Consider the following 25,494-nt stretch of genomic DNA (forward strand, 5'->3'; position numbering starts at 1 on the left):
TCTTTTTCGTGTTCTATGATCATATGATGTATATGATCTTGATCAAAATCACTGTCCATTTTATTCAGTTTTTTATCTTCTAACAATTCTGACGTGAAAATGTAATTGTGGTTATGTTTTTAATTTACAGACATCTGTTGTAAAATAACATTTTCTTTACTTAAGGTGGTGATGACATTCAGAATGATATTCTTCTGTCAAAGGCTGAACAAGCCATTATTCTACGTGGTTTAATTTACATAAAAGGAACTTATACTCTTTTAAATGAACATAGTTTGTACATAAACAATTGCTTGAATAAAATTCCTTTATCGATGGAATTGTTATTAGGGGGTACCATGTTATATTTTTGGTTAAGGTTTAGATCTATCAAGACATCTGTTGCTTGTGGTTTATAAACCACTGAAGTTTTAAATATCTCTCAATTTGTTGAAAAAAAAAGACATTTACAGAGCAATTCATTGATAGTAATATACCAGCAATTTAGCAATAATATTTAGCAATAATATCTCCTTCCTAATTTGCATAGTGTAAATCCTGTTTAGTATGTGAGATTTAAATTAGCTACTAAATGTTTAGCATGACAATCATCAAAAAATGGAAATGGTATGGTGTAATATCAGAGAACACAATACTGGTTTCAGTTCACTTCACTTAACATCTGGTGTGTTCTAGGGCCTTGCATGTTTTAAGCTAACCACTTTTAAGTTAGATCCTTTTAATTTAACAAAAATGTGTCATATTATTTATGCTTCCACATAAGTACTATTTCTCTGTACTTTTCACACCCCTTCTTGAAAGGACATTCTGATTATTTCTTACAACACAATGATTCACCCACCATTAACAGATGTTTAAAAGATATTAATAATCAGTTTGGTGATGCAAAACACTCAAAGGGTCCAAAGATCTTTAGCAAATATATAAATAAAAGCAAACTTCAATTATCAGTTTGTTCACATTTTTCCTATTTTGTCATGATCCGTATCATACAAGGTTCTATAGTCATTTTCATCTGTCTGTTTCATGAATAAAAGAAGCATTTATGGGTCCATAGTCTATCCATGGTATCCAATTTAAAAATATATATAGATAGATATTTTCAGAGAGGACATGAGGATTGTGGATGGAAACGACTGTAAGGAATAACATGCAATAAGGAGTGATTATAGGAGTATCACCTTGTCGCCAAATAAAGTCGATTTTTTTTTGGGTCACAGACAAGAGAAAAATCCTGCTCGTTTTTCCACTGCTTTCTCAGATCAATAGGTCCGCGCGTCAAGAACTAAATGTTCTAGTTCACAGAGGAACGTGCGGAAGAGACTCTGTTGACTCATCGGCGCAACGGAGGTAAGAAGTGGTACTGAAGTTGACAAACCTGGTCTTGCACACACGCGTCGTCTGTTTTTAGCATGCAGCTTAAGAACATTTAATACAAACGTCTGGGAAGTGGAATTAGCATGGCATGTGTGAGTGTCTTTATTCGCCTGAATGCACGGACCTGCTTTTTGGCATAGGACAAAGCGAGAGGTAATAACCTTCTATGTACCAGCATTCTATGGAAGGAACCACATTTATGTCGCCAATAACAGGAAATTGTAGACTAGAACTAATACATGTGATGTGTGTCATTAAGAGTGTGGGTAATAAAGAACAAAAAAAAAAAGTAAAGAAAAAAAATATTTTCCTATCCCAACGGAAGTAGTTTTAATTGGTAAAATAATTTAAATGTATTTTTCTTTAATTTTTCTTTTAATTTACTTTGAGATTTTCTGTAGAAGGGACAAATGTGGTTTCAACTTTATTTAAAAAAATTATATTTGTCTAATTCCCAGTAAAGAACTGTGTAACCCTATAGCCTAATTCAGAAAAGCAATCCATCAGATCAATTCTAAATGTAATTAGTGGCAAAATAGCTCAACAGTAACCACCCACTTCCATAAAGCATTGCAAACTGTCAAACTACTCAGACTGCCTTCTATAACAGAAATAATAATAATGCAAAAAAATATGTTATTTGACGTTTAGATAACATTTATCATGTATTTCAAGACATGAAAATCTTAATTATTAAAAAAAAATATGATCGGTAGTGTAAGTATGCTATTCCAAAGATAGATTGCAACCTCCATCTTAAAAAAAAAAAAAACTATCATCCAAAGATATGTAAGAAAGCCCAAACCAAATAACTGTCTGGCAGAAAGCACCTCAAAGTCATCTGACTGGATAAGTAATAGCTTTAGACGGTCATATTGCTTTTACAGAGAATATCTCAGGACACCTTTTTCAGGACACCTTGTGATCTCTCAGGTAGTAGGGACATTTGCAGCATGCTAAACAATCTCTTATCATTTTTAATGGGAAGAATACTTCCAAGAACCAATACCAAACAAGTTGACACTTGCTGTTTTGCACTATAGGCTACATATGTATATAAGCAATCAGATGAGATAAATCACAATTCAGTCAAAATTGTGAATGGTCTATCAGTGTAATTCAATGTGAGATTTTGAAATGTAATCTTAAATCTGTTCAAATGTTTAAACAAAGATTTATAAAAGCTAACCTGATTTATCATCTACAATGTATGTTTGCATTTCAAACTTCATAATGATAATGACATTTAACAGATATTAAAAAGTAAAATTCTTATGATTATATCTCGTCTTGTTTGAGTGCCACTGAAATGTATATCATGTATGTTATTGTATTAAAATATACTTTCCATAAAGTCCATGTAATTTAGTATCAGTTTCATTTCATTGTGTGCGAGTCTAAGTAACTAAAAGTGTGTGTGTGTGTGTGTGTGTGTGTGTGTGTACACATGCTTCAGAGCATATGTATATCTTGCCTTTATGGAGAGTGAGAGGGCGGGTTCATGGGAGGCTAACCAGTCATCAGGAAGCAAAACAGAACAGAATGTGCAGTACTAATCTGGGCGGAAAAAAAACATTCTGTGCCATGAGTGGTAACACAAATTCACATTGTCTTGCATACAAATAGCCTACAAATGGAACATAAGAATGAGGAAAATATATTGGTTTCTCCAAGGGATGCTCTTTTTGTTTAGACATTACATAAGAAAACAGCAATGAATACAAAAGACAAAACCCCAGAAGAGTTGGAGTATGATACGGATGATGAAGACCTGCCCAGTCAGACAAAAATAAAGCCAGTCAGCGTAATGCTCTTTATTTGAATACAAGGTGTGTTACATAACACTGGTGTTTGCTTAATCCAAAACAAGGGCTGAACTATTGCCCCAAGATTTTACCTAAATTAGTCGTTGAAGCTCTGTTACCTCTATGACCCCTTATTTTGCTAATGAAAGAGATTATAATATTTGTTGCACATATTAGCCTACATCTTTCATCACCATGTAACAACATACAAAATAACAATAATAATTTACTTTTTTTTAAATTATATAAATAAATTATTTAAATAATTATTTACATTTTATTCTATTTTTTAACGTTTCCAAAATATCTGATGATTTTGATTTTATTCTATACTTAGTAGCCTAGGCCTATCCTACATAGCTAACGTAATAAATGCTGTGTTATGATATACAGTGTATAATTAATTTGTTAATGTTAACAAATTGACAACTTCGTTGTATACAACTAAGTATTTTACGAAGTAGACCTGAGATAGAAGGGAAAGTTAATTCATTATACAAGGAACGAAAAGGTAAGTTGTGTTACACATAACCATAATTCGACAATTTTCATCCTTTAGACACTGAGATGTGAACAATAACATATTTACAGCCTTTAAATATCGGTCTTATGTGTGTTTCAGAGCAGAAATGTAGCGCCCTTTAGATGTTTTTTAGGTGTGGGAGCTTTTCTTTCGACGTCCGTGTTGTTGATGATAACCGGAAGTGCTTTACATTTACGCGAGCCGGTCGCTATTAGCGGGGTAGCATCGCGGTTTTAGCTGCAGTGGCTCGTTTTTGATTTCGCTAACGCAAACAAAGCAGATTTACCGGTAAGAAAAATCAACTTATGTTATTTAATATCTGTATGATTTTTATGTAGCTTGGAATGCAGTCGATTTTGCTTATTTAAATCAGTTTGATATGTCTGTTCTTGCGTGGTTGAAATGTGTAGACGCTCAGGTTGGCCTGTTAGCTTGGTACGTTACATACATTTAGTATGTAACAAATCTGTTCGTATTGCGTTTTATTAGACTTTAAATGTTAAAATATTGGTGTACTATAAATAGTTTTACAGTCGTTTGTATGTTTGTATTTTTCCTATGAAGCTGCTTTAAATGAGTGTTATAAGTCCTTTGAGTAATCCAGTGTTGCATGCTAATGTTTTCATTGTTTCCAAAGTCAATTCAATTGACAATATATGTTTCTATCAAACAGTTTAATTGCACATTCATAGTCTCCGTGTTTATATTTAATTTCTTGCAGCTTTTAGGTGTGCAGCTGAGTTTGGGATTGGTGAAGATATGGGAGGTGAGTCTTTATTCCATTCTTTTAACATCCATTCCAGCTATGATCCATTCTAGTGTGCTGAAAGAGTTGGGGTAGACATAGGAAATACAGAGTGATGATAATACTTAAAACTAAACTGTTTTTCCTCTACAGATCCTTCCCTAAGCCGGGACTGCCCACTGGATTGTAAGGTCTATGTTGGCAATTTGGGCAACAGTGGAAATAAAACAGAATTGGAGAGAGCATTTGGCTATTATGGTCCCCTGAGGAGCGTATGGGTGGCAAGAAATCCTCCCGGCTTTGCTTTTGTGGAGTTTGAGGACCCCAGAGATGCAACCGATGCTGTGAGGGAGCTTGATGGAAGGTAAGAATATCTATTTAAATGTAGTGCTCTGGAACAGCCATTGTCCTGCTGATTAGATTATCCCGATTAAACAAAGGTTTGCAGAATTGCATCTTGTGGTTTTGATGGAAACTATTCAAAGATTCACATCGCTGTATCAGGGTAATGTTTGTAAACTAAGATTGTAAATAGTTTAATCAAAATAATAAAACTTATTTTATTTCAGCTAGTTGCCAAGGAACTTTTTATCCATTTTAGTGTCTTAGAAGAGTTGGGGTAAATATACACCTAATAATACAGAACAATGATAATATTACTTGAAATAAAATAAAAAATGAACTTAAATACAATAAAATAAACTTATTTAACCTAATTTCTATGGCAACATTTCTCATTTTGTTGTTTTGTTATTTTGCTATTTGTTTACTTTGTGGTTGTACTGTATGATCTAGAAATGTGACATGCTCTTTCTGTAAACTGTTCTTAGAACTCCATGTTTGTTTGTTTCAGAACAATGTGTGGCTGTCGAGTGCGAGTTGAACTGTCCAGTGGTGAAAAACGGTCAAGGTATCGAGGACCACCCCCTGCTTGGAATCGCCGCCCACGTGATGATCATAGAGGGCGCAGCCCACCCCCTAGACGCCGGTATGGTTTCTTTTTCTGCTCTCAAACGATACTAGATGTCTTAAAAACCCTTTCATCACAAGCTTAGTTATGGGCAGAGTGATGAGCCTAGGTGTGGAGACTGACGAAACCAGCATCTTTTCATAAATTCGGCCAAGCTGTTTGAAACCTTCCCCACGCTCTCCTTGCACTGATCAGTTTTCAGCCTTCGGATTGGTTAACCAGCGAGTACATTGAGTTTTGGCTCAGAGATATTTATTAACTTGAATTGTAGTGAAGGATTTCCAAAGAATCTTCTCATTGTTTGGGTTTTATGTCATTTTTCTATTTATATTAATGAAGCTGACCACCCCACCCCCCCTTTCAGAGACGTCACCAAGCCTCTACTCCTCTACCTCTGAGTCAGTCAACTAGCCCTCTTTCAGCATCATGTGACCAGCGTACACCAATCAGCTCACATGATCCAAGCATGGCCACCAGCCCATTGGTTTCTGAGCATGCCTCTCTCAGGGTCCTTCACCTCTTCCAACGTTAACCTGATCGGCAAATCCAGCCACGCCACACTTACAACCAATCAACGGGTCTTATGCCCCTCCCAAAATGTCTACATGACAACATATCCTCAGCAGTCCTCATCTAACTGACATCTACAGCCACCTACTGTATAGCTGTTAAACATCTAACAAACATCTGGCAAAATCTCCCCGCAAATTACACCCTCCTGACCAGCACTCAGCTTCACTGCCTCATATCTAGCTTGTTGAAAACAAAATAGTAAGTTTATGCCTTTTCCTCCCGCTTAATCACACTGAATTTTATTTGGTGGTTTTGAGATATAACCTTTTTCGTTATTTTAATAAATATAAGACAATATCCAAAGAGTTTTTTCAAACCATACATTTACATCCCTTTAGTAGTTTTCATACCAAAAGTGTTTTTGATCTATGCCCAAAGATTTGGCAAGTGAATCTGCTACAGGAACTTCTTACAGATAGCGGTTTTGAAAATTTTTACCCATATTGGGCTTCATAAGACCTTCATTGAAGGCCAATCAGTATTACTATTTCATGAAGCTTTAGCATCATGAATATTTTTTTGGCCATATTGACCCCTGACTTGTCAGTATTTCTTACATCTGCATATAGGTCTCCTAAGAGGCGGAGCTTTAGTCGTAGTCGGAGCAGGTGAGTTGCTTTAATGTTTTTATAACCCTTCTGCAACTAATGTCAACACCATAACTGCATTTCCATTTTTATTCATGGTTGTTCTTCTGAAAATAAACTGTAACTTTGCCTCTCATCTTAGAACTTCTTGGTAATGAGGTAGCTATAACATATTCATACGTGTTTACTTGGCTTTTAAAGGTCCCTTTCCAGAGAGAGGAGAAGAGAGAGGTCTTTGTCCCGTGATAGAAACTATAAACCTGCAAGGTCTTTCTCAAGATCACGCAGGTAGGTTTACACTTGTGAGTAATTGTGTAATGGCACAGCTGGAATATTTAATTATGCTCATGGAATTTGTCGTCTTTCTTTTCAGTCGTTCACGTTCCAATGGTCGGAAGTGAGAAATGTTTAAGGCCAGCCTTGTCAGAGAAAGCATGTCTGCGCGCTCCTCAACAGACTAGGATGATTGGAAACCAGTGATGTGGTGGTGTTTGTTATTTTGTTTTGTTTTTTTTGCCCCAAAGTCTTTTTAAAATGTATCTTCTCCATAGTGTTCTGAGTATCCTTTTTTACTTAAGATATCTGTGCTTAATGGGTAGCAATGATTTCATCCTGCCTAAATATCTGAATGTAATTTTATGTTCTTTGGGCAGTAAACAAGTTCTGATTAGAATTACTCATGTCTGACTTGGATGGTTATTTGAAACCGATTTTGTATGCTTTTTTTTTTTTGTACTTCCATTAAAAGAAGTTCCTTATGAATTCACTGTATGGCTTTTCTCTACATTTCACACTGATTTGTTGTTCAAATGTTACTTGTATTAAAAAGTTGTGTTAACCTTTTTACTGTAAGGTTCAATTCATTCTCATATGTATTGATATTGGGTATCATAAACACTATTTTGATGTAGATGATTTTTTTTTTCATTTACTTATACATTATTTCAAGTTTCATCATGAATAAACAATGTATTGTAAACAAACATGAATTAGTAATGAAAAATAGATTTATGAATTAACTAACCTATAATGCTGCAACATAGTATTTCCTGTTCTAAATTATATCATAGGCTATTGGGTTACATTAGTAAGCTTTAAAATGTGCACTAAAAGGCCAGCAGAGGGCTGTGCTTGGTTTGAGAAATGTGAATATAATATTGTAAACCCAAAAAGAAAAAAATGAATTTTTACTCATGGTTCAAACATGCACTTATAATGTTCTAGCACACAATTGAGAAGATAAAAAAAATGCTTATGTCGTTCACACAGCAACACCTCTCTTCATGAAATATGTACTTCAAGTTCAACTTTTAACTTGCGATGCAATTTGTGTCAACAACACAGGAAGTTGAGGGTAGCAGCGAAAAGGAAGCTACATGAGCTCAGCCTCCTTCAAAAGAGAAACACAGGCACCTAAAACTGTTGAGCTTTGTGTGCTGCTAAAACACCCAAGACTGCAAAGTGGAAGGATCCCTGAAAGGGGCACCGGAAGGTAACATCTGTTTATCATGGTACTTTCCTAGTGTCATAAGTTGTAGGGGGCACAGCATCTAATATCTATGCACTTGTCATTTTGCATTTGGAAATGCAAAGTTTTACATGCAAATTATGTGGTTTCATCCTCAGATTATTCAGATTAACATTGGACTACGTAAATCGTGTTTGTTTAGATGTTGTTTTCACATTATGATCATCTGAGTAAAGACTTGGTCTCAAATTCATTTTATTTTAGTTTTTCTGATAATGCCATGACAGAACCTTCATCCATCCAACAACGTGAATTTGCATATCATGTTTTATATATATATATATATATATATATATATATATATATATATATAATTTAATAAATACTCAACAAATTAGGATGGATGGAAGCTTGCTGTCATTACTCGTCAATATGGAGAATGTGAAGTATAGCTGCATGATGACAAATGAAATGTTTGATGGCAAGTGTTATGTTTTTGATAAACAGTATATTATTTCTAAAAACTCCTTACATTATATCTATCTAGTATATTGCTACACTCTAAAAAACACTGGGTTAAAAACATTTGGGTTGTTGTTAACCCAAGGGCTGGGTAAATATAGCACAGAACCCATCTTGGGTTAATTTTATCCAGCAAATTAGGTTGTTTATTTAACCCAGCGTAAAGGGGTTGATTTAACCCAGATAAAGTTTATTAATTTGTACCATATTACTAGCTTATTTTTTTTACTTCATACATTAAATAATGTTGACAGATTAATTTAAATCCTCTAAACTTTTCTAAAATAAGCCACACAACCACTGGTTTGCATGTTAACTTCCTTTATTTTCCTTTAATTATTTTTTACACCATTGTTTATATCGTTTCTAATAGGCTATACATATTGCCTATATAAATTACCCAATATAAAAAATAATACCCTATAAAAAATACCCAAAAGGCTCAACCCAGCATTTGGGTTAAAAAAAAAATAACCCTGGCTTTTTTAGAGTGTAGCCTATACAAAACAGCTCGCTAGTGTGATTTAATTTTCACTGTCATTAAGTATCATCACAAGTGGAATAAATGATTTGAGACCACATGCATGACAGTTGGTATGAATCATATAAGTGTTGCATCACTAATGCTCTCTGGTTTCCTTTTTAATCATATTTCTAAGTGTCAAAGATGTTTAGAAATGACTTATCCCCATTATTTGTCTCATCATATGAACATGAACACAGCCATGTCAGACAGAAAATCCAAGAAGAACCCGAGGTTTGGTTCATCTCGACGAGGTCCTAAAGGTCTTAACAGAAATAATGAAAAAGATGATGATGTTGATGGGTTTCAGCAGACTGCAGAGTCTGGGGATGGAAGAGGTGAATTTCACACCACCAGTGATAACCATGCAACCCAGTTTGATCATCCACCAAGCTCAAGCACTGAACAACAACCATCTGCGTTAGAATGTCCTCCACATGCAAGTGGTCACAAGGATTCACTCATGGAGACTGAACAGCCAGAACGGAAAAGAAAAATGGGTTCAACTCGCAGGAGTACTAGTAGGTTTAAAGGTGAGAGAAAACTTGATGACGTGAGGACCACTGAAGAGTTAGATGAAGAAAATGAAACTCAACCAAACACATCAACCACTGAGGAACAACATGCTTCTCTAACAGAAGAAGAACAATCAGGTTTTCCTTCTTATTTGTCCCTTCAGACCAAAAGTTCTGGTTTTGAAAGGGAGTCTGGAACAACTCTTTTGTTTGCAGTTTCAGAAAATAAAGAAAAAGGTACAATCCACCATCAAGAAATAACCTCTCATTCACAAGCGGTTGTAAGTGATATGCCTATAGACGAGGCAATTGGGCCATCTGTCCATTCGATTCCTGTCACAGTAGCTGAAAGTGATGAGTTGCGGGAGGATTCAGTCATGTTTAATGAACCAAAAACATTCGGTCACCAAGAAAACCAAATACCCAGTGCCTCTGGACAAAAAAGAAGGATGGGCTCAACCCGCAGACCTCACAGAGAGCAAAACTGTGAAAATGTAGGTGTGCAAGAACATTCACAAAACATGACAGAGAATGAAAGGAAAGCAACGTTGAAAATGTCAGAAGAGATGGCGCAAACATGGGATGATGTGGCAAGTGATGATCCATCGTCCCACACAGAATCAGCTTTGCTTTTGGCTGATAGAGCTGAGCTGAAAGAGCCTGATGTTTCGGTTGGAACTGAAACTATGAACCAATCAGTTGCTTTTCCCCTTGTCGATTCAGAAAAACCCCTGCCTGAAACTACTGGGACTCCATTACTGAACGAGGCATTGGATTTTAAGTTTGGTTCACACAATGAGGATTTAGATGTTCTAAACAAAGTCTTGAAAGAAGCAGGAAGTCATTTAAGTGATAACAGCCAACATGTGTCTGATACAAGAAAAGATACAACCCCATCTTACGACTTTAGAGATGAAAACGCAGAAACCAAGAAGGAGGTTCTAAAGCAGAAAGAGGAACCACAATTAGAGGAACTTGTGTTGCATGATCAGGAATCTTCATTAAGTCAACATGACATAGCTACTCTAAATAACTACGATGGTCCTATGGTTCAACATATAGTGGGAGGAAGTAGAAGTTTTGATATTCCTGTGTCTAATATTAGCCATGATGAACCCACAACAACCAATTTTCCACAAGAGATAAGGGATACTGTTGAAGAAAGGCAAACTATTAATATAGAAACTAAACAAGAAAATAATGTTTGTAATGTTGCTTCATGTGATACTCTGACTAATTTAGAATCTATTACGGGAGATGAGGAAGATCCCCACATTTTAGCAACGAGAGAAAAGGAGAATATAAGTGATGAAAGAGGATCTGAAACAGAACATGCATTTGAAATGACAGACCAGGGTGAAGTAAGAGATCACAATCTAACACAAATAATGGATGTAAGAGATCATGAAAAAGACGGACAAACAAGCACAGAGACCATTTCAATTGAAAATGAGGAGCTATGTAAAGGACAAGAGCATTATTCATCAAATATATCTCTAACACACAGTCCTACACAAGATGATTCTCCGAAAATGCTTGAAAATGAGGAGGTTCGAAAAGACAAAGACAAAAAAGGGACTGAGAATATTGCAGTTGATGTGACCTCAAAGTCAGAGGAAATGTTTAGTTTTGAAGACTCAGCAACAGATACAGGTTCTCACGTACAACAACTGTTTGTGCAATATCCTAATGAAGAAGTCTATGACTTGCATGAAAATTTAAATGAGAAACATGAAAAGGAAGAAACACTTTTCAGTGTAGAATCAGAGAATGTAGCTTTTGATAGGGGCAATGAGAGAAGTGAAGAAACAGACAGAGTGAAGGAGATGGATCCAGCAGCAGTTCTGACATTAGATCTGGGAGATGCAGATCTGCATTTAGAAATTGAGGCACAGAACAAAACATTTGACTCAAACAGGGAAGCATATGGAACAGAAGAGAATATCAGTGGTGCTAGGGTTTTAGTCAGAGAAAATAAAGTAGAAATTGGAAATACAGTGGAGAGTAATATGACTACTGAGTCAGATTTTCTTCAAACTTCTCCTGATGCACACATGGAAGCATTGAAAGTATCTGAAAATGCAGAGAAAGAGGTCTCAGGAGAAATCATTCTTAAGCAAAGTGAGACACACACACAATCAAGTCCAGTTATTCAGAAGAGAAAAATGGGTTCAACTCGTAGACCTCTCAAAGGGAATAAAGGACTAAGAAAAGGTCATGATGAAAAAGAAATCTTCAATTTGGAGGATGAACCCAATCCAGATGAATCTAGATATGCTGCCTCGAGTGTCTGTGAAATTTCTGAATCACAAACTGTCACAAAAACTCGTGCAGGGTCCCAGGAAAATACTGGAGATGTTGAAATAGTGCCAGCAGAGGGAGTTACAGAATCACACTCAGAAAACAAAACGTTTGAATCAACAGTATTTGAAGGGGAAGCAACAGAAGAAAACACATGTAAAGCTAGTGTTTTAATCAGAGACGTTGAGTTTATTGGAGATGCAGTTATAGTGGAGAGCAATATTTCTACTGAGTCAGATTTGATTCAAAATAACACTTTCTCTGAAGAAAAACTGGAAGCATTAAAAGTATCTGATAATGGATTGCATGAAGTTCTAGGAGAAACAGATGCAATTCCCAAGCAAAGTGACGCCACAATTATTCTTGAAGATACTCAGAAAGAGGAGGCACACTCAAAATTCACAGTTACTCACAAGAGAAAAATGGGCTCAACACGTAGAACTCTCAGAGAGAACAAAGGACAGAGAAAAGAAATAGAACATGATGAAAATGAGACACTTGACAGTGACGGAATTATCGATGCTCAAAAAGAAACAATTAGTTTGCAGAATGAACCCAGTTCAGATGAATCTGCATTACAAAGTTTAAAAGATGGAGCTGAAGAACAGGAGATGGAAATATGTGAAAAGAATGATGTTGATCCTGTTGAAGGATCTGAATCTGCTCTCCTGCAGTCATCATGCACTTCAGAATTAGTGTCTGAAGAATCCACTGCAATAAGTATCTGTCACATCACAGAATCACAAACCCTCACAATAATTGATGAAGAGTCACAGAAAAATACTGGAGATGCTGAAAGAGTGGCAGCAGAGGACGACAAAGACTTACAATTAGAAATTGATTCACAGAACAAAACATCCGACTCAACCAGAGAAGCGGAAGAAACAGAAAATAATCTATGTGGAGCCACTGTTTTAGTCAGAGAAGTTGAAGTTATTGGAGCTATAGATACAGCGGAGGGTAATATGACTAATGAGTCAGAATTTCTTCAAAGGTCTCCTGATGCACTCATGGAAGCATTGAAAGTACCTGGAAAGGCTGAGAAAGACAAAAGTGAACAAAGTGACATCAACATCATACCTGCAGATTCTCCCAGAGAAGAGACCCACTCAAAATCAAGTCCAGTTATTCAGAAGAGAAAAATGGGCTCAACTCGTAGACCTCTCAAAGGGAATAAAGGACTAAAAAAAGGTCATGATGAAAAGGAAATCTGCAATTTGGAGGATGAACCCAGTCCAGATGAATCTAGATATGCTGCAGCGAGTATCTGTGACATTTCAAAATCACAACCTTTTACAAAAACTCATGCAGGGTCCCAGGAAAATACTGGAGATGTTAACATAGCACCAGCAGAGGGAGACACAGAATCACACTCAGAAAACTGTGATGAGACCACAGACTCAGGAGAGAAATTAACACGTGAAGAACCCATTACAGGATCTCTTGTACATCAGCAACTGTTCAGTTCATCTGCTGATAAAGAAGACCATGACATTCAGGATATTGTTTGTAAATCAGATCTGCAGGCAGAAAACTCTGAACAAAATGATCCAAACTCTACCATAAATCCAGAACTGTTGATAGAATCTGAATGTTCTTCAAATGTTGCTGCTGAAATGGTTTCAGACGTTCCATTGGGAGATGTCGACACATACTTAAATCCTAAACAAAGTGTCATTCCTAAAGAATCTCATAGAGACGATCAACCAACCTTGAATCCAGTTGTTCACAAACGAAAAATGGGTTCGACACGTAAGACACTCAGAGGGAACAAAGGAAAGGGAAGAATACCAGAATCCAAAGAGATGGATGGAAATAGTGAAGGAATGACACAGGTACAGGACACAGAACCACATTTAGAAACCAGTGCAAGAAATACTGAATTTGATGAAGTGGTTGAACAAACCTTCCCATCTGAATTTTCTCATCCAGTGGATTCTTCAAACATGTTCCTTGAACCAGAAAATGGAGAGACGGAAGTTTCTCAGAATATCCATGACCTATCTGAGGTGAGTGAGGAAAAGGGCATGGACAATACTGGAAATGACAGCAATAGTCTGAGTGAGGCAATTAATCTCAAGGAGGGGACAAAGGACAAATTTGTATTGACAATTAGTCACGAAGATGTACATCAGATTGTCTCAGAGCCTGAACCAACTGAAAACACACACATGGTTATTCCTACACCAGAACTAAGAGCCCCTCAGGGAGATGTTGTTGGTGAAAACAACTCTCAAAAAATACCTGCCACCCAAGAAAAGAGGCGAAAGATGGGCTCAACCCGGAGAAATCCACGAGTAATGCATGGGGAAAATATGGCTGATAATGAAGATGTACTTGGTGTGGCAGAGGATAGAGAAACTAAGAAAGCAGAGGATGGTTTAGAAGAAGCGTTAAGCATCAGTCAGTCCAAGGACATTTCTTCAGTCAGTAGCACAGATCTTGATTCAGAAATGTTAGCTAGTGTAACTGAATTCAAAGTTGAAAATGATCAACTTAACAGTTCTAGACCAACAGTCCCTGAAACACATGAAAATACCCTTCAAATATGTGATAATCAATTAGAAAATGCTGATGTTACCAAACATTCACAGTCAGAGACTGTTAACATTGAGAAGAGAAGAAAGATGGGCTCAACTCGGAAGAATCTCAGAGAAGGAGGAATACGAGGAAAAAGACATGGATATGAGGACACAGAAATTGAAGACACAAATCTGCAGATGTCTCAGGACCCTGAAATGAGCTTAGTAAGAGATGTGAGACAACAGACAACTCACGGTTCCTCTAATCAGCCAGAGGATTCACTTCTCAGTGAGATAGAGAGAGCACTAAATAAGACGTCTCAAAGTACACTGAGTTGCGATTGGGAATTAATCGTCAAAGAGCCAAACCCAGATGGTTTACCCAATGCTACTGATCTCAATATGCCAGAAATCTCAGAAATCAAATCTCTTCAGCCAGTGCCATCGGCTCACAGTGAACCCAACTCACCAGGAAGACGAAGAAGAAAAATGGGTTCAACTCACAAAAATCCCAGACAGCAACTCAAAGCAGAAAGGGAGGATGTAGACAAAGAGGACGGGGAGATAGATGAGAATTCAAAGACAAATAAGCAAGAAAAAAAGGACCTTGAAAGTGCTGAGGTGTCTGTAGTGCATAATATTACTGAAAACAAACTGAATAAAGAGTATCTCGATGTCTCCAGTGCACACACAAGTAGCGATCAGCTAGAAGATACCCCTAACCCCGTAAGCCAAGAAAAGACATCTCCATCATCTAAAAGGAAGTTTGGGTCCAGACGTGCTAATAAGGGCAAACAAGGCCTTGGTAGGTTGGCTGATTCTGATTTGGGGAATGAATTAGAAGATGGAGATCATAAACCAGACAGCTCTGAGGTCAAGGACAAGCAGCAAAGTGATGACTTAGCGGTGTGTATCTCTATGTTTAGAAAATGTCATTATATTTTGTTCTTCAGCTTTAATGGAGATTGTATTTTCTTCAAAATCACTAACAAATGTCTGTTTTGTTAAGGTTTGTGATCCTTGCCTCACCTTACAACCAGATAATCAACCAGCTTCTGAGCAGAGGAACATGGAAGCCAAGTATGAAACAGAGCTATGTAAGAGTTCTTTATGTCTTTGTTATAAGAAAATAATTCACTTTTTTTCCCCTTCTCTAGAAATGAAGAAGCTGCTCCAAAAAACACTGGTGATGGTCTCGTTTCTTTGGACCAACTCATAAAACATGATAGCACTGGAGCTAAGGAGACAGTCAATTTAAAGAACAGGAGTGAGTAAAGAGATTAAATATTGTCATGTAATTGCAACTTAAAGTTTCATATCTAATCCTCCTCTGAACACAAACTCTGTCGTATAGTTTCAGATACTGAAGTAGTTCAGTTTAATGTTGTCATAGTGGGAAACAGCTATGTGGGAAAGACTTCCTTCATAAGACGTTTCCATGAAGGCCTGTTCACTGAGGAATTCCGCTCCACTATTGGTGAGTGTCTAGTATACTAAAGCAGCTATACACTATCATTCAAAAATTTTGGTCAGCAAGATTTGTTTATGAGAAAAGTCTCTTATGCTCTGATATTTTAATTTTTTCTGTGATGGCAAAGTCATTAGTCCAGTCTTGAGTGTTACATGATCCTTTTGAAATTATTCTAATATGCTGATTTAATTCTCAAAAAAACATTTCTAATTATTATCAATATTGAAAACAGTTGTGGTGCTTAATATTTTTGGTCAGGATTTTTGTAACTAATGTAATTACTATTACTTTTGACCAATTTAATGCATCTTTAAATATTTACTGTATTCATTTAAAGATACAGTAAAAATGAAATGAAAATATGAAAAGATTCATTTCTGAAATGTAATTTATTTAAAACAATTGCTGACCTCAAACTTAGAATAGTAGTGCAAAAAGTGTTAAGATACATATTTACTATACACAGTATTTTTAGAAGGAAAAATTAGCATTTCAAACGCTATATTATGTTAATTTTTATATTTTATATTTTATGCTAAAAACTTGCAGTTCATAGATAGCTAAAACTCTTTTGCACCTAGGCGTTGACACCTTTAAACAGACTGTTGTGCTGCCTGACAGAACAGTTAAACTGCAAATATGGGACACAGCAGGTCAAGAGAGGTAAGACCCAAGAACAAAATCATACATGATGGAAAAGATGTTTGTTTGTGTGTAATTTAATCCAAAAATTCTTTATAAGGTTTCACAGCATCACCACTCAAATGTTCCACAAGGCTGATGGGCTTCTGCTCATGTATGAAATCACATGTTCAAAGAGTTTTATTTCTGTACGAGATTGGATCTCTCAAGCTCGGGTAGCTTATGTTTTCATTTCGTCATTTCCTTCTATTTTAGTCAAAATATATGGAAACGTCCCCTTCCCTAAATTGTATTATGGTAATATTACACAGGAAAGGGCTTCTGATGATGTCATCATGATGTTGCTTGGAAACAAAAATGATTCTGTAAATCGTGAAGTCCAGATTCAGGAAGGGGCAGATCTGGCCAGGGTAAGAGTTCATTGTGACACCAAAAGCACTGTCTAATTGTTTTGCTTAAGTTTATTTCTACTAAAAGTTTTGTTGTATTTTAATTTCATAAGGAGTATAACATACATTTCATGGAGTGCAGTGCTGCAACTGGGGTGAATGTGTCAGAATGCATGATAAGTCTTGCAGAGTAAGACTCAAAACTAACAAAACCCATCACACCATTTATTATTTGTTAAATATGTGTGTTTTCTGTCCATTCATAAAGTGTCATTTCTTGTTGCTACTAGGATGTTAGTGCAGCGCAACTCACAGAAGAAGAAACACACAACATTGAGAAAAGAACCACCTCAGAAGAAATCTGGTTGCTGTTGAAAACAAACTCCAACACACACAACATGCACGACCATTCAAACGTTTGGGTTAGTAAGATACTTTCTGTTAAAAATGAATACTATTATTCAGCAAGTATGCATTAAATTGATCAAAAGTGAAAGTGAAGACTATGTCGATACAAAAAAAAGGTATTTTAGTTTTTTCTATCTATCAAAGGAATCCTGGGAAAAAATATTTTTAAACGGTTTTCATAAATAAATAAAATGAAAAAATAACTAAAAAACAAAAAGGTTTATTTTACATAAAAATAACTTTTTTATGTGACTTTACATAAAAAAGTCTTACCAACCCTAAACTTTTGAAGGTAGTGTACCAACACTGTAAAGAGCAAAGGCAAAAAATAAGCTGCTTATATATTGTTGCTTAAGAAGAAAGTCATTTCTATATTTTATGAAGATGTACAAAATACAGTAATGGTTTCACACATAATAACATAATTATACATTTATTTAATGTCTGTTAAGTGCTTTAAGTGCTGAGTGGAAGTGAAAATGAATACAAACAAATAAAACAAGCTATACTCTTACAATTCAAGTGTTTATAAATGTATGAAAAATCTCTGTAACTCAGTTTCATGAATTATTAGTTAGCACAGACTAAATCATTGAGGTACTAGTCAGCCTTCAAAACAAGACACTACTTAAATTACTAACAAAAAAGCTACATTTAGCTATAAATGGTATAAAATGTTACAAAAACAAAGAACAGCCCATGTCATTTTGTCATTATAATCTCAAAATGCATAGATTATTGCTTTGTTTGTGAGATCTCATATCAAATCATAGCTCAGATGAAACAATAGTCAAAAGTGTTGCTGCTTATCATTCTTCATATCTGTTGTCTGAAATATAAGCAATAAATATTAACGTATACACACACACTCATGACACATCTCAGTGGCTCAGATCACGGACAAACAAGATGACTATAATAAGCAGACTGAGGAAGAGGGCAAATACGATGAAGAAAATCTGAGCTGCCCATTGACTGTGTGGCACCCCTGTCACCGCTCTGGTACGTTCAGAAGGAATCATGTTGGTCAGGTTCAGCATGTAGCCCAATGTCCAACCAACATCTGTGTCTGCTACCTGTAACAATCATACAATCTTATATGAGTAGAAATGCTGGCATCATACTGACAGGGCAGTTGAGAAAAGCCATATACGGGAAGATTCCCAGAAGTAAGAGGTTTCCTCATACTGCTGGAGCAGAGGTCGTCTGGTATACTGATTTATGTCAGGTTGAGCACATGATGTCAGTTTATGAGCTACTTCCTCTGTGCTCTTGAGCAAAACAAGTAACCTGAGGTTAAATTAGAGTCTCTGACAATTTATGAATCACTGAGTATCCATATTCAATTTGTTGATAAGGATGGGATTGAACTGTATGCATGAAATGTATATATTCATATTACTGAACAGCTTCACTCCGGTAAAAGGAGGGATTTAAAGAGATGAGCTGTTCCTTACCTGTTTCTCAAAAGAGATTTGATCCCAGGCGTTATTGAACTTGTATCCTTTCAGGAGAATAGTCATAATATAATGAGCAGAAGCACAGTAATCTTTAAGGTATTTTGCCTTGATGGTTGGATTCTCAGCGGTAAGCTGCAGAAAGAAATTACAGAAAAAATGCAGCAAAAAAGTCATGAACATGGATTTAAAAATATGCCAGCATTATCAGATATACTATCCACCTTATTTTCCATTTGTAAATTGAATGTGTCTGGTTTCGGTGTGATTTGGTTTCCAGCTATTTTCAGCTGTACAGAACCGCTTGTTTTACTGCTTGATATCGCAAACTGCTGTGTCTTAACATTATTTTAATGTATAATCTTAATTATGAACACACTGGTATGAAGTGAAAACTGTTTTACAGTTTAATGCATGTTTTTATTCTTATCTACATACGGTACATAAAATGATTGTATTTGACATTTCTGTCACTTCTGAAATGATGGCTACACCCCTGGTGTGACAATGTTAGCTCATACTTTTAAAGCTCTTTTTTTAAATCTTGGCTTACATACATTGTAACGTATGCAATGTCATGCCATAACATAATTAAACTAGCGTCTAACAAATGGACAAAAGTTTTTTTTTTCTAACCTATGGCCATAAATGCTGCTTTGTAATTGCCCGCTGACTAAGCATTTAAAGAATTTAGGAGAAGCATTTAAATAATCCTGTGAATGCACTTAAAGAGTGCAGAATCGACTCATTATAATCTAATCAAATCTAATTTAATTGTGAATCTAATCGAATCATTCTAAATTTGCAAAAATCGTTCTTGAATCGAATCTTGTATGGAGGGTTGGGATGAACTCAATTGCAGACAGGAATCACAACACGAAGGGTTTATTAATCACAAAAAGGGGAAAACAATGACTAGGGCAGATACTAAATTACTTAACAAGACACGATAAACAAAGACTCGAAACACAAGAACACTAACTACAAATAAACAATAACAGGTCTCACAACGTCTTCTTTCAAGAGCAACACCGAATAACAATATATCACAGGAACATGTAGCAACACTTATCACAATGTAGAACAATCACAATGAGGAACAATGAACCAACAAAAGACAGAGCACACTAGGGGAAATAAATAGGAGAACTAATCAAGACACGACAGGTAGCACAGGTAAGGCAATCACGACAACACTAGGATAACAAGGGGGCGGGGCAAGAGGACGAGACAACACAAGCACATGGCCAAAAGACAAGGCCATGTGCTTGTACACAAAACACGGGTCTGTCATGATCCTGCCTCAAGACTAGAGAAAAGTCAGGACATGAAGGCAGAATCATGACATTGAAATCATATGAATCGTGAATCGAATCAAATCAAATCACTGCCTACCCAAAGATTCACAGCCCTTATTATTCCCCTACAGCGGCTAATGAGTCTGAAGTCTTGCCCATTCACAGAAAACTGCTTGCTTTCTACTATGAAAAATAAGGTGGAAACATGTAATCATATTGTGATTCACTTGATCACTTCTCATCTCACCAGACATTTAACTATAAAATGTAAGATTACAATGTATTGTAATAGTAATTGTGGACTCACAGTGGTCCAGGTTTTGTTGCAGTGGCTATCAATAGTGGAAAGAACACGGGTCAGTGGAGCTTTTGGAACAAGTCCAAGGAAGTCAAAGGTGTAAAAGTATGCAGAAAAAGCCTGAGATGAACATAAATTATATCTGTTAGACTTATTTTGAGACATGGAAACATGAATTAAGGCAAAAAGAATAATAGGAGATGATTTTGATGTAAACATCATTTAAAATAGTAACTTTTAAATTTAGGCTACCTAAGTATGTTTGATTTAGTAACTGCTCTGATAGATTCAGGTGAGTAAAGGATTTTGCCTTTGACATCAGGAGATCATCATCAACTGTTTGATTACCAGCATGCTTTAAAATATCTTCTTTTATGTTACACATAAGAAAGAAACTGAGTAAATGATGACAACATTTTCATTTTTAGGTGAACTCTCCCTTTAAAATATCTAATTCACATAGACAACCTAGGTAGAATATTAATTATTATGGTGTGTGAGGAAATTATGTATATTAATGTATATTACATTCTGTTGCAGTGTCTGTGTTTTTCCATGTCCACATTGGGCTATGTAAAATATAGACCAGTTTGTTTGTTTTTTGTGTAAATGCATCTCTCTCTTTATTTCCTTCTAACTGAAATCAAATGCTAACTATTTTCTTTCTAACAGAAATCTAATGCTAGTAATTAATAAAAATGATTTGATAAAGTAAGAAACACTCACAAAGAATTCGCCATTGACCAAAGGCTGATAGACTCCATTGAAGCCACATTCTGGTGAAAATGCACAGTCGGAGAGGTTAACAATTTTCTCCATTAGAGAAAGACAGAGGGATGAGTTACCCGTTCCTGAGAAAATGACTGTAGCTGTGGGGTTAAAATTGTTTGGTTTGACCACACAGGGGGAGTTGTAGAGGTCAGCCAAAGTAACACTGATGCTATATCCAACATGGTAACATGGGTGACTGATAACAGATGATGATCCATTAGTCTAGATAAAGCAGAGACACCATATCAGACATTCAGCTGTGTCCATATTTTTACTTTATTACCTACTTTCTTTTTAAACCTACATACATAAATGCAATAAAACTAGTATGGTAAAACCTACATAATCTATTGAATTATGTAAGTGAACCCTTTAAAGACAAACCTTGTGAAGGTAGACCTGAATTTTCTTCAAAGCCTGGTCCTTGCCGTAGCACAAGTAGCTCTGTGTGTACACCTCATACTTGTACCCATAGAGTTGAAGATTAAAAGCTGAATCTGGGTTTTTCACTGGGTCTTTTGGGGTGAATGAGATCTGTGTTGATGAGCCACCGAGATCTAGAGCTCCAATTATCTTTCCTGCTTTAGGGTGGATCCACAGGCCCTCAAATGTGTGCTGCAAAGGGGGATAAGAGGTGTTGAGGTACAGGATTTTTTACTAAGAGCAAAGAGATTAAGCGTGATTAAGTATAATTTCTACAGTTGACTGACTGATGTTATTTTGTCTGTGTTGGCAAAACAACATGAAAAGCAAGAATGAATGTAGTATTACAGCTTCGCCTTTGAAATAACTACAAATAAAGATATCTGAGATGACAAGGTAATAACTTTACCTTAAATTACTTATGTCCCATTGATGTTGGTTTTATTTATTTAAAGTAATGAACTATTGTCCTATACACATGTATACACATTTTAATCATTTTTAACATTTTGTAAAAGTAGATACAAAAATGAAAAGTTCATTAGTAAATATGTTTGTGTTATAAACATTTTAAAATGTTTATTGTCAAAAGTAGACAAATCTAAACAAAATAGTAAATATTCAATGATTTAGAAATATTAGTAAATATTGTATATTGAAATGAGAACTTATAAAATCATTGTACAATCGATTTCATTGTCTGTTAGGATTACATTTATGTTTTTTAAATAAATGTATAAAAAATGTACATTTAATAATACAAAATTTAATAATAAAAAAGAAAACCTGATCTTTATGTTTGGAGATCTCTGCATTAGTAGTCTATTGATCTTAATTTCATCAATGCTGGAATGCTGTTATTCACCTTAATTAAACTCTCCAATAGATAATTGATGGTGATCCAGCCATAAGCCCCCTCCTCCATGCCAGAGAGTATTCTGGCCCCTCGGAAATCAAATGGATAACTTTGGATTGTTTTTGTGACCTCTACGAGGATGCTGTCTGCTAGACTTTTGTTCTGTAAGCTGTGAAACCAATGATAATTTAATACAGTTATTCATTCATGTTTTAGACAAAAACTACTTCATTTTAAAATCAGTGCAATCTAGCACACTGATCATTTCTGCCAATATAGCTACATATTTTCCCATTTATATGACACACAAGTCAGTTGTTGATAAAAACATTCATTCAACCTAAGAAGCCGCATGCCAGCAGTGGCACCAAGGTACACAGGTGTGGTTTTCTGCTGTCCTTCAGGTACAACTGCCTTGGCAACATCCAAGCATTTCTTAAGACTTTCTCCAGCTGCCGGAGGGTTCTGGACATAGCTGGATATGCCATCACCTAAAAACAATAAAAGTGTTTTAACAGTTGAATTATAGCATTCTCATAGGGGTCTCATTGAGGTCCCAGGTATAAAAAATTAGTTTTAGGCAAACAGATTTTTTGTGATGGTCCTGTTGAAACCGTTTATTTTCTTTCCTTTTTAATTTGTATTCCTTTGAAAAACATAAACTGAATGCAGTAATAATGACTATAAAGGTATTAGATTTAGCTTGGACATCTTATGAGACATCATTGAATCACTGCAAAATGTTATAATGTTACAAGAACAGAGAGCTGGTCAAGTTGGCAGCACTGTACTCACCATCTACATCGCAGCTCTGTTTTTGAGAGACTATTCCAGTGTTGTTCTCTTTGTTCCCCAGCCACTGGTACAGGAAGAGGGCCGTGTGAGTGGAGCCGGCATCAAACACAATCCCATACTGATGAAGTCAAACAAAGAGGTCCATAAATTTGGATGAATTTTATATGGGTGTGCTTACTTTGCTGAGAGAAAAACACATCCCGAGAGAACAAGTTTGATTGTAATTATTATATTATACCACAGGATTAATGAAAATAGGTTGTGTTGAGGAATGGTGTACAATTTATTTTGTTGTTTGGTATGATTGTGGTCTTAAATGATATAGGTCTTAGGTAAAAGCTGTTTTACTAAAGATGCATTCAACACCAAAAATGATCATAACCAATATCCATGACATGTCAATTGATATCTAAAGGTTTTCTGTTTTTATCTTTCTTCTTCTCACTAACATTTAGATTTTAAAATTAAATTAAACACCAACAGTAAAAACAAACAGCTAGTTGATTACAATAAAAGTCTATAGATATCGGCATCAGTTAATCACTTCTGTTAACACTTTCTTGACAAGCGAATGCAATGAGATCTGTTTTCTGGTGTTGTCAAGTGATGTTTAATATATTAGAGATTTTCATCATATAGTTCAAATAACTTAATAAATAAGGTTCCATTTATTAACAATAGTTAATGCATTAGATATCATGAATTAATAATGAACAATATCAGAATTTATGCTAACACGGTATACTCTGATTAGTTAACCTTAGTCAATACTTCAACTACAATGAATAATATAGTTGTTATTTAGTATATTATTGTTAAACAGTCAATACAAAGATTTCTTGTTAGTTCATGTTTACTGAGATCAATTAACTAATATTAACAGATACAACTTTGGTTTTAAATAATGTATTACATGAGAGCATTAACTGAGAATAATCAATACTTTAAAACACATATAGATAACTAATGTTAACAAAGTGAATCTTATTGTAAAGTGTTACCGAATTTATTACTTTAGGTTAATTCTAATATAGCATCTTGAAAATGTTAACAAGTATAGTTTAGTTGTAAAGTGTTACTGTTATATTTGAATGTTTGTTTGATTAATAATATGAGTTAAATGTATGTCCTTAAAAAAAGTGTTCACGGATGCAGGTTTAAATGTCATGAGCCAATCCTATTTCCTTCTTTCCCCAATACTTTCCTCTCTCTTTATTGCCCTCAAACTGCTCATGCATAAATTTTCATTCACCTTCATAGCTCAGACAGTGACCTTTGAAAAGTATAACATAAATAATTACTTATTTTTAATGTTTCAAAGACAACAAATTACAGATGTGACGTGTCTTGTCTGGCTACAGCTGTCATCAGCTGCTATCAACATATTTGTTTATTATAATAATATCAGATAAAGCAAATATTGACATCTGCTTTGGATGATCTACTTCTAATAAACAACAGGCAGTGCAATCAGACATGAAAAAAAAGATTTTCTTTTACAACTCGGAAATGGATTAATCTATTAAAATATATACAAAAGCAGATCTTAACTGAAAGTTGAACATCTTTGCACCTGCGTTGAGTATGGCTGATCCACATTCTGATGATTAGCCAGAGAAAGAACCAAAGCGATGATGGTTGTACAGGCTACGGCTGCCATTGCAGCACCCAGCAATAAAGCTTTCATCTGAACTCCCATATCTGTAATCTGTCCAGAAACAAAATGAATAAGGTAAGGTATACTACAGGTAAAAGGACGGTGCCTCACATAGATGCATTAATTTGTCATCGCTTTGTTTACACTATAAATGCTCATTTAATTCTACAAGTTGTACAAGTTTAAAAGAATCAATTATTAACTGATATCTTCAATAAATCTTTTTTCATTTTAAAGCTGACTGTCAGGCAGAGACACATAAAAGTAACAAAACAGATTGAAAGCAAGTGCCTTACCTTCTTCCCTCTCCTTTACCTGTCTTGACGAACTTTCTTATTGAACACAGTGTGTCTATATGTGCCCGTGTACAGAACACAGGTATGCTGAAACCACCACACCTTCACTCCACCCCGGACCTCTGGGAACTGAAGTTATACTCCCACTTCCCCAATATATCTTCGGATCATTACACACACACACACACATGACACATCCACTAACTTTTCCTCTTTCACACACAGTTACTATAGGCACTACACCACACTCAGACACACACCCTGAGGTTTACAACCTTAACGTTTCATTTGGACCAAATATT

The 25,494-nt window shown here is 35.6% G+C and overlaps 2 protein-coding genes across 5 annotated transcripts; one reads left to right on the forward strand and one right to left on the reverse strand.

The window, feature by feature from the left end:
- The first annotated feature begins 1,270 nt into the window (after positions 1 to 1,270).
- LOC127959506 (serine/arginine-rich splicing factor 3) lies at positions 1,271 to 17,858 on the forward strand. 3 transcript variants are annotated; one of them, XM_052558728.1, is made up of 11 exons: positions 1,271 to 1,530; positions 7,925 to 8,072; positions 9,294 to 15,337; positions 15,441 to 15,511; positions 15,589 to 15,698; positions 15,786 to 15,908; positions 16,484 to 16,565; positions 16,645 to 16,759; positions 16,856 to 16,954; positions 17,047 to 17,123; positions 17,224 to 17,858. In XM_052558728.1, exons 3-11 carry the CDS (start codon positions 9,296 to 9,298, stop codon positions 17,306 to 17,308), a joined length of 6,804 nt encoding a protein of 2,267 aa, XP_052414688.1. In that variant the 5' UTR covers positions 1,271 to 1,530; positions 7,925 to 8,072; positions 9,294 to 9,295; the 3' UTR covers positions 17,309 to 17,858. The 3 variants fall into 3 exon arrangements, with proteins under 3 accessions (XP_052414688.1, XP_052414690.1, XP_052414689.1); XM_052558730.1 differs by lacking the exons at positions 7,925 to 8,072; positions 9,294 to 15,337; positions 15,441 to 15,511; ... (5 more) ...; positions 17,047 to 17,123; positions 17,224 to 17,858 and adding exons at positions 4,427 to 4,471; positions 4,604 to 4,814; positions 5,304 to 5,438; ... (1 more) ...; positions 6,782 to 6,868; positions 6,954 to 7,422 and having other exon boundaries at positions 1,324 to 1,530; XM_052558729.1 differs by lacking the exons at positions 1,271 to 1,530; positions 7,925 to 8,072; positions 9,294 to 15,337; ... (6 more) ...; positions 17,047 to 17,123; positions 17,224 to 17,858 and adding exons at positions 3,830 to 3,993; positions 4,427 to 4,471; positions 4,604 to 4,814; ... (2 more) ...; positions 6,782 to 6,868; positions 6,954 to 7,422.
- LOC127959509 (ectonucleoside triphosphate diphosphohydrolase 8) lies at positions 17,759 to 25,357 on the reverse strand. Of its 2 annotated transcripts, none has more exons than XM_052558733.1 (10): positions 25,193 to 25,357; positions 24,813 to 24,947; positions 23,240 to 23,357; positions 22,785 to 22,935; positions 22,454 to 22,613; positions 21,550 to 21,780; positions 21,121 to 21,387; positions 20,404 to 20,514; positions 18,799 to 18,933; positions 17,759 to 18,417 (listed from the first exon to the last, which is right to left on the reverse strand). In XM_052558733.1, exons 2-10 carry the CDS (start codon positions 24,936 to 24,938, stop codon positions 18,223 to 18,225), a joined length of 1,494 nt encoding a protein of 497 aa, XP_052414693.1. In that variant the 5' UTR covers positions 24,939 to 24,947; positions 25,193 to 25,357; the 3' UTR covers positions 17,759 to 18,222. The 2 variants fall into 2 exon arrangements, with proteins under 2 accessions (XP_052414693.1, XP_052414694.1); XM_052558734.1 differs by having other exon boundaries at positions 24,791 to 24,947.
- Between the last annotated feature and the right edge of the window lie 137 nt (positions 25,358 to 25,494).

The sequence above is a fragment of the Carassius gibelio genome, chromosome B6 (assembly GCF_023724105.1).
Source record: "Carassius gibelio isolate Cgi1373 ecotype wild population from Czech Republic chromosome B6, carGib1.2-hapl.c, whole genome shotgun sequence".
Lineage (NCBI taxonomy): Eukaryota > Metazoa > Chordata > Actinopteri > Cypriniformes > Cyprinidae > Carassius > Carassius gibelio.

Coding starts and splice junctions, on each gene's coding strand:
- LOC127959509 (XM_052558733.1), bottom strand. CDS start 24,938: ATGGGAGTTCAGATGAAAGCTTTATTGCTGGGTGCTGCAATGGCAGCC. Junction 22,936..23,239: donor ACAGAGCTGCGATGTAGATG/GTGAGTACAGTG, acceptor TATTGTTTTTAG/GTGATGGCATATCCAGCTAT. Junction 21,781..22,453: donor TATTGGAGAGTTTAATTAAG/GTGAATAACAGC, acceptor CCCCCTTTGCAG/CACACATTTGAGGGCCTGTG.
- LOC127959506 (XM_052558728.1), top strand. CDS start 9,296: ATGTCAGACAGAAAATCCAAGAAGAACCCGAGGTTTGGTTCATCTCGA. Junction 15,909..16,483: donor GGAATTCCGCTCCACTATTG/GTGAGTGTCTAG, acceptor TTTTGCACCTAG/GCGTTGACACCTTTAAACAG. Junction 17,124..17,223: donor TGCATGATAAGTCTTGCAGA/GTAAGACTCAAA, acceptor TGTTGCTACTAG/GATGTTAGTGCAGCGCAACT.